The sequence below is a fragment of the Schistocerca piceifrons genome, chromosome 3 (genome assembly GCF_021461385.2).
Source record: "Schistocerca piceifrons isolate TAMUIC-IGC-003096 chromosome 3, iqSchPice1.1, whole genome shotgun sequence".
NCBI classification, from domain to species: domain Eukaryota; kingdom Metazoa; phylum Arthropoda; class Insecta; order Orthoptera; family Acrididae; genus Schistocerca; species Schistocerca piceifrons.
Genome location: NC_060140.1, coordinates 926,861,507 through 926,870,190, shown reverse-complemented (window position 1 = coordinate 926,870,190; position 8,684 = coordinate 926,861,507). Strand labels below are relative to the sequence as shown.

Sequence of the window (8,684 nt, the reverse complement as noted above, 5' to 3'; positions counted from 1 at the left end):
GCTTTTAGTGCTAAATATATGTGCATTAATCTTTCATTTTCAGTTATTATAGTAGTTGTCCATGGGACTGGCGACCGTAATATTCCCCAAATCTCAAATATCTAATTAACGCCAATTAATTGTTAACGTAACGACCGCACATTTACTTTCTTTATTAACTTTACCCCTTTTCAAAATTAATTTCCACCAATTTCATTTGAATTTTTCCTTTCATTTAGATGTAACCCTTTCCTCCCTCTTTACCGACAGATTAACTTCGGAGACGATTGCTTTTCCCAAATTTCCATTAGGTACACGCGGTTTAATTTTTCACTGTCATTAAGGTCGATAAGAGAGGGGGAGGTTACAGAACGACATCGCAACATTAGGAATTTGGGCAGGGTGGAGAGAGGCAGCGAGAGATAGAAGGCGGCGGAAGCAGATCGTTGATGCAGCGGGTGGTCTGCAGGGCCTGTGATCCTGAGAAGAGAGGGAGAGAGAGAGAGAGAGAGAGAGAGAGAGAGAGAGGATTTAGTCATCAGATGTAACAATAGCAGCGCACGAATTGCCACATTTGAGTTCCGCTGTGGCCTTCTGGAGCCAGCCATCGCAGTGAACTTGTTCTGGAGTCCACCGTTTTGAAGTTACGTAATTTCACTGCACACGCACAAGTGTCTTTGGTTTGTACACCCGGAAAGTCGACGCTTCCTCTGAGCGGGTAGTACTTTTTGGGACAACAGCGGTCCCGAGGAGGCCGGCTACCGCGAGTTGAGGATGTCCTGTATCTCCTCGAGGGTGCGGCCCTTGGTTTCGGGCAGCAGGAAGTAGACGAAGAGGGCGGCCGCAACGCAGCAGGCGCCGAAGCCGAAGAAGGGCGCCGCCTCTCCGACAGCGGCCACCAGGTCCGCGAAGAACTTGGTGATGAGGAAGCACTGGAACCAGCACACCGACGCCGACAGCGACGACGCCACGCTCTTCACGTTGGCCGGGAACAGCTCGCTCATCACGGCCCACGGCAGCGCGCCGAAGCCTGCGAGCAGTCCGCGCACGAGCGCTATCCACTAACCGCACAATTCAACATTAAAACTACAAATATTTATCACATTATCTAAGCCGTGCCCTCCGCATCGCCTTTGGTATCCGTTTTCATCCCGTCATAGTCATCCTCTACAGTTGTTGTTGTTGTTGTTGTTGTGGTCTTCAGTCCACAGAATGGTTTGATGCAGCTCTCCATGCTACTCTATCCTGTGCAAGCTTCTTCATCTCCCAGTACCTACTGCAACCTACATCCTTCTCAATCTGTTTAGTGTAGTCATCTCTTGGTCTCCATCTACCATTTTTACCCTCCACGCTGCCCTCCAGTACTAAGTTGGTGATCCCTTAATGCCTCAGAACATGTCCTACCAACCGATCCCTTCTTCTAATCAAGTTGTGCCACAAACTCCTCTTCTCCCCAATTCTATTCAATACCTCCTCATTAGTTATGTGGTCTACCCATCTAATCTTCAGCCTTCTTCTGTAGCACCACATTTCTAAAGCTTCTATTCTCTTCTTGCCTAAATTATTTATCGTCCATGTTTCACTTCCATACATGGCTACACTCCATACAAATACTTTCAGAAACGACTTCCCGACACTTAAATCAATACTCGATGTTAACAAATTTCTCTACTTCAGAAACGCTTTTCTTGCCATTGCCAGTCTACATTTTATATCCTCTCTACTTCGACCATCATCAGTTATTTTGCTCCCCAAATAGCAAAACTCCTTTACTACTTTAAGTGTCTCATTTTCTAATCTAATTCCCTCAGCATCACCCGATTTAATTCGACTACATTGCATTATCCTGATTTTGCTTTTGTTGATGTTCATCTTACACCCTCCTTTCAAGACACTGTCCACTCCGTTCAACTGCTATTCCAAGTCCTTTGCTGTCTCTGACAGAATTACAATGTCATCGACGAACCTCAAAGTTTTTATTTCTTCTCCGTGGATTTTAATACCTATTCCGAACTTTTCTTTTGTTTCCTTTACTTATTGCTCAATATACAGATTGAATAGCATTGGGGAGATGCTACAACCCTGTCTTACTCCCTTCCCAACCACTGATTCCCTTTCATGTCCCTCGACTCTTATAACTGCCATCTGGTTTCTGTACAAATTGTAAATAGCCTTACGCTCCCTGTATTTTATCCCTGCCACCTTCAGAATTTGTAAGAGAGTATTCCAGTCAACATTGTCAAAAGCTTTCTCTAAGTCTACAAATGCTAGAAACGTAGGTTTGCCTTTCCTTAATCTTTCTTCTAAGATAAGTCGTACGGTCACCTCACGTGATCCAACATTTGTACGGAATTCAAACTGATCTTCCCCGAGGTCGGCTTCAACCAGTTTTTCCATTCGTCTGTAAAGAATTCGCGTTAGTATTTTGCAGCTGTGACTTGTTAAACTGATAGTTCGGTAATTTTCACATCTGTCAACACCTGCTTTCTTTGGTATTGGAATTATTATATTCATCTTGAAGTCTGAGGGTATTTCGCCTGCCTCATACATCTTGCTCACCAGATGGTAGAGTTTTGTCAGGGTTGGCTCTCCCAAGGCTCCATAATATATTATGTCCTGTCAAATGAGAGCGTTGATGTCACACAGTCATCGTACAGCTCCAGATTTGCACCTGGTGGCCACAACTGGAACTAATTTTTATCAGCGTAAGTCGGTTCCACATTAATTAGCAAGCTTCGCTGCCGTACGATGATGACAGCCCGCACCGGACCTTCGTGAGTACCTGCACCACAGTTATAACCACCCGTTAACTTCCAGCTCTTCCTTTCTTTGCTTAGTACTGGCTTGACATCTGAGCATCTACAGCTGATTCTATTATATTCAAGGCTCTCTTCAATTTTTCTATTGGCAGCGTGTATCTTTCCCCTAGACAAGCATTCCCTTCAGCCTTGCAGTTTCCCTGTAGTTATTCCTGCTTAGCCATTTTGCGTTTTCACAGTCTCACATGTAGATCTCCCTTTCGCCTGCTTTATTTGGTGCGTTTTTATACTATGTCCTTTCGTTAATTAAATTCAATATAACCTGCCTTAGCCCACTATTTCTACCATTTCTTTTTACTTACGTGATCCTCAGCTCCTTCAACTTATATCGACTCTCAAAGCTGTCCATACCTCTTCCACTATATTCCTTTCCCCTGTTTCAGTCCAACGTTCCCTCTTGCTCCCTCTGACCGCTGATTTTGATTCAGATTATCCAGGTCCGGTACCCTTAAATTCCTACATTTTTGAGTTTCTTCAGTTTTAACCTTCAGTTCGTAACCATTATGGTCAGAGTCCAGAGTTCAGAAATTTGCTGCATGACTAATCGAGAAAAGGAATAACTATTAATATTTGCAAGAAGAGAAATTAGGAAGATATGGGGAATGGAGGAGGATGGAGAACGAAGAAGTCTATCTCTCCATGGCACAACTAACAATCCTACAGAAGCTGAATAGTAGAAGAATCCAATGAGCAAGCCGTCTAGCCTGTATGCCAGACGAAAGACAGTTGAACAAAGCGCTTCACTGGACACCATACACCAGGTGCCCCGTAGTACGGGTAACGCATCGCTGGATGGACGGTCTAGGGAAGGACCTGGCAACCCTGATTGCTGAAGACCCGTGGAGGCATCGAGCTATATAACAGAAAGGAATGGAAGCAGTTTGTGGAAGCAGGGCTTGGTCTGCAGGGCCTGTGACGGCCGTATCTGTGTGTATATATGTCCACATCTGAGCCTGAAAATAACTTACAGGTTAAAATTTGCTTTTTAAATCTCTCTCTTACCATTACATAATTAATCTGAAACTTTCCAGTGTCGTCAGGACTCTTCCATCCATACAGCGTTCTTTCATGATTCTTAAACCATGCGTCAGCGATGATTAAATTATGTTCTGTGCTAAATTCTACCAGGTAGCTCCCCCTTTCTTTCCTGTCGTCAGTCCATGTTCTATTATTTTTCCTTGTCTTCCTTTCCCTACAGTCGAATTCCAATCACTCATCCCAATTACATTTTCGTCTCCTCTAACTATCTGAATAATTTCCTTTATTTCGTTACATATTCTTTCAATCTCTTTTTCATCTACAGAGCAGTTTCCATATAAACTTATATTACTGTGCTGGCAGTTGAGTTTGTGTCTGTCTTGGCTACGATAAAGCGTTCGCTTTACTGTTCAAAGCAGCTTACCCAAATTCCTAGCTTCTTATTCATTATTAGACTACTCCTTCATTACACTTATTCGATTTTGTATTTATAACCCGTACTCACCTAATCAGAAGTCCTGTCCTTCCTGCCACTGAACTTCACTAATTCCCACTATATCTAACTTCAACCTATCCATTTTTAATATTTTCGAACATACATGCCCGATTAAGTGATCTGACATTCCACGCTCCGACCTGCAAAATGCCATTTCTGTTTTTGTGATGACGACTTCCTCCTACGTACTCCCTGCTTGGATATACGATTGGGAGACTATTTTATCTTCGAAATATTTTATCCAAGAGGATGCCATCATCATTTAATTATACAATAGATCTGTATAACCTGGGGGGGGGGGGGGGAGAGAGAGAGAAATAACAGCTTAACAGCTCTAGTTCCTCCTCGTTTTCAGGCGTTTATAGTACCACCACAGAGAAACCATGTAAGCTAAAGTTACAAGTCCATATCAGTAAACCATCCAGATTATTGCCCGTGAAAATACTGAAAACATTGCTGCCCATCTTCAGAAACCACGGACCGGTTTGGCGTCTTCATGGATATCCCCTAGTCGCGGTTGCATCCATGTACCTACTGTACAGTTATCTGTAACTCTGAGGCACGCAGGACACCCGACTTCGCCAAGGTTCGTGGTTCCAGTGACAATGAGTTTGGAAAGAGAGATACAGGTGGGGGGGGGGGGGGATGAATCCTACTGGAGAATGATTCGCTTATGAAGGAGGTAAAGGAATAGCATTATTTTCATTCGTATATCTGTACATTTCAATTTATAGTCCATTTTGAGATATTTCCAAGCATGCGCCGACATTCTGCAAAACAAATAACGTCACATGTTACTATCCTAAGGAATTATTTGCATAAATGCTGTCATTTTTCTGTTTGAGCGAACTAGTAATTGCAGATGTTATAATTTTGTGATTAATTCATTCAAATGTAAACAACGCACAAACTATTTAATGTGTAATAAAAAGAAGCAAAGTATGAAATACATACAGTCGTGCCAGTAAGAGAAATGCACTCGTTAGGCAGATATTTTATTTATTGTAACTGCATTGAGTTATTGTAGTCTGCGTCAGTCTGTCGTTGTCACTCTGTGATGCTCTCAGTACATCTGTGTGGATTTATGATGATAGGGGAAAAGCATATGGATAAATAGCTATAACGTGGTTATATATGAAGGTTCCAGAAGAAGAGGTTTGCCATCATGAAATATTTAACGTAGCACTACAACAGAAGGAATAAAGAAGAATAAGAAAATTGATTATCTGCCACTGAACTACGATTTCTACAGTAACAATCCAACTAAGTCAAATTTGTTTCAACAGAACTGATTCTCGATAACGTTTTTCGTTGAAGCTCTGCAATTTAAGAATTAAACACGGTTCAGACAACTAGCTTCTTTTATTGACATTTTTTTTTCAAATCTCATTATCACAGTATATTTCGATTACTAATGAATCTTGGCACTAAAGTATAAAGTTTCTTTACGAACATACTGTTTAGTCTTTATAGTAAATTAATAGTTTTATTAACTCTATGATATCGTCCATATAAATCTCAATGTTGATTGATTCGTGACTAACAGTTTAGTTTGCATGTATGATCATGTGAGTGACATGCGCATTTATTACGATTTAATGCTACATTATATTATAACATTATCAAACCTACGTCAAACGTACAATTGTCGTTGATGTTTTCTTCCTGTCTAATTTCAAGTTATCAATTATTGCTCTACATGTAAAAGATAATTATTATTACTACACGTATGTGAAATTTTGCACGGCGTTGGGTAGTCCGATGCACACTGTGCTATTTCTTAATGAAACAGAATAATTAAACTGTAAATCCCTACGGCCGCATTGTAGCTTGTGCAATTAATTTGCAACTTCATCGATCTAAGTCCGTTACCAAAGAGCATCAAAGGAAGAGAGACAAGAGAGAAGAGCTGTGCGCTGCATCACCACTGTGTCTATGGTCGGTGGCGTGTCGACGTCACAGAAATGCTCGACCGAGCGAGGTGACGCAGTGGTTAGCACACTGGACTCGCATTCGGAAGGACTACGGTTCAATCCCGCGTCCGGACATCCTGATTTAGGTTTTCCGGGATTTATCTAAATCGCTTCAGGCAAATACCGAGACGGATCTATTGAAAGGGTACGGCCGACTTGCTTCCCTTATACGATGATGGGACCGATGGCCCAGCTTTTCGGTTCCCTCTCCCGAAATAACCAACCAACCAGGAATGCTCAACGAACTGGAGAGGCGTTGTGGAAATGTTCCCACTACTGTTAATGTAAAGTAGCTGCTTGAGACTGATGTTTCAGATAACCTCAAGTAAAATAAATGTCATAATAAATGAAAAGCACCAGTTTGCTTTGGTTGTACAATATTACTTTTATTGTTAACCGGTTTTCTGTTTAAAGGCCATCTTCAGACATTTACTGAGTATTATCACCAAAGAAGTTAAATGTTAGCAGACAACATTGGAAGAGAAGTAACACATCTAGACTGAAGTAGAAACATACAGTAAGTAACATCTTTGCAATGAAAAAATGAAAACTGAACAGTACATAAATAACAATGCAGTAGACAGGAAAACCTCTAGCACAAAATAGGAATAGCTTGCCTACATAACAGTTTCTATTAATAAGCAAAACTAATAAAATAAAACAAAATTAGTACTAGACAAGGCTGCATCAGGAGGCATGAAACATGGAGAGTGATACACAACCATTTAAAAGAGGAGAGAGTTATCAATGTAAATCAGAATACATAAGGAATTTAAGCAATATCAAAAAGATAAACAGAAGAAAATAAATGCAGGAAAATGGAGGTGTTTGAGGGAACCTCCAGTTTGAGAGTGTGGTGGTACTGCATTTTAACATTAACATTATAATCAAAGCAGTGGCTGTGTACCAGTTTTCATTAAATAAATGAGCAAAGTAAAATATGAACAGTATTTGATGAGACAACTACAAGGGGTGTTAAACATGGACAGTAATACAAGCACCAGTTAAACGAAAGCCTTAACTATTGAAACTACAGTCTATGTAGAGTACAAAGACAACTTCAACAAAATAAAACAACTTAATGAATACAGAAAAATGGAAATATGTAGGACGATATAATGTGGGAACTAAGGAACAACAAAGATGAGTATATGAAGTTTAGGAGAGGGGAAGTGTTTAGCTGTGTGTGGTCATTTAGGATGAGATGAACAACAAAGATGATTATATGAAGTTTAGGAGAGGGGAAGTGTTTAGCTGTGTGTGGTCATTTAGGATGAGATGAACAACAAAGATGATTATATGAAGTTTAGGAGAGGGGAAGTGTTGAGCTGTGTCTGGTTATTTAGGATAAGATGAACAACAAAGATGATTATATGAAGTTTAGGAGAGGGGGAAGTGTTTAGCTGTGTCTGGTCATTTAGGATGAGATCTCATCCTAAGTGTCATCCTAAATGACCAGACACAGCTCAACACTTCCCCTCTCCTAAACTTCATATAATCATCTTTGTTGTTCCTTACTTCCCACAGTATTTCTTCCTACATATTCCCATTTTTCTGTATTCATTAAGTTGTTTTATTTTGTTGAAGTTGTCTTTGTATTCTACATAGACTGTAGTTTTAATAGTTAAGGCTTTCGTTTAACTGGTACTTGTATTACTGTCCATGTTTAACACCCCTTGTAGTTGTCTCATCAAATACTGTTCATATTTCACTTTGCTCATTTATTTAATGAAAACTGGTACACAGCCTCTGCTTTAATTATAATGTTAATGTTAAAATGCAGTACCACCACACTCCACAAACTGTAGTTCCCTCAAACACCTCCATTTTCCTGTACTTATTTATTTCTGTTTATGTTATTGCTATTACTTAAGTTCCTTATGTATTCTGTACTTACATTGATAACTGTCTCTTCTTTTAATTGATTGTGTATCACTCTCCATGTTTCATGCCTCCTGATGCAGCCTTGTCTAGTATTAATTTTATTTTATTTTATTAGTTTTGTTTATTGATAGAAACTGTTATGTAGGCAAGCTATTCCTATTGTGTGCTAAAGGTTTTCCTGTCTACTCCATTGTTATTTATGTACTGTTCAGTTTTCATTTTTTCATTGCAAAGATGTTACTTACTGTATGTTTCTACTTCAGTCGAGATGTGTTACTTCTCTTCCAATGTTGTCTGCTAACATTTAACTTCTTTGATGATAACACTCAGTAAACGTCTGAAGATGGCCTTGTAAACCGAAAACCGGTTAACAATAAAAGTAATATTGTAGAACAAAAGCAAACTGGCGCTTTTAATTTATTATAATGTTGTTCTACCAAGAACTGATGGAAGATTCTGTTAATAAAATAAATTTCCTTTGTAACAAATGATTCACATCGGCGATGAAATTATCGCGCTTGAATGTGCTTACTGAATTACTAATGAGCAACATCC

At 39.9% G+C, this 8,684-nt stretch overlaps 1 protein-coding gene across 1 annotated transcript in view; it reads right to left on the bottom strand.

Annotated features, from left to right (window-relative positions):
- Window positions 1-737: 737 nt before the first annotated feature.
- LOC124789228 (facilitated trehalose transporter Tret1-like) overlaps window positions 738-8,684 on the bottom strand; it is an 85,105-nt gene continuing 77,158 nt past the window's right edge. The window contains exon 6 of the mRNA XM_047256522.1: window positions 738-1,009. Coding sequence (XP_047112478.1) covers window positions 738-1,009 — 272 coding nt within the window. The remainder of the gene's footprint in view (window positions 1,010-8,684) is intronic.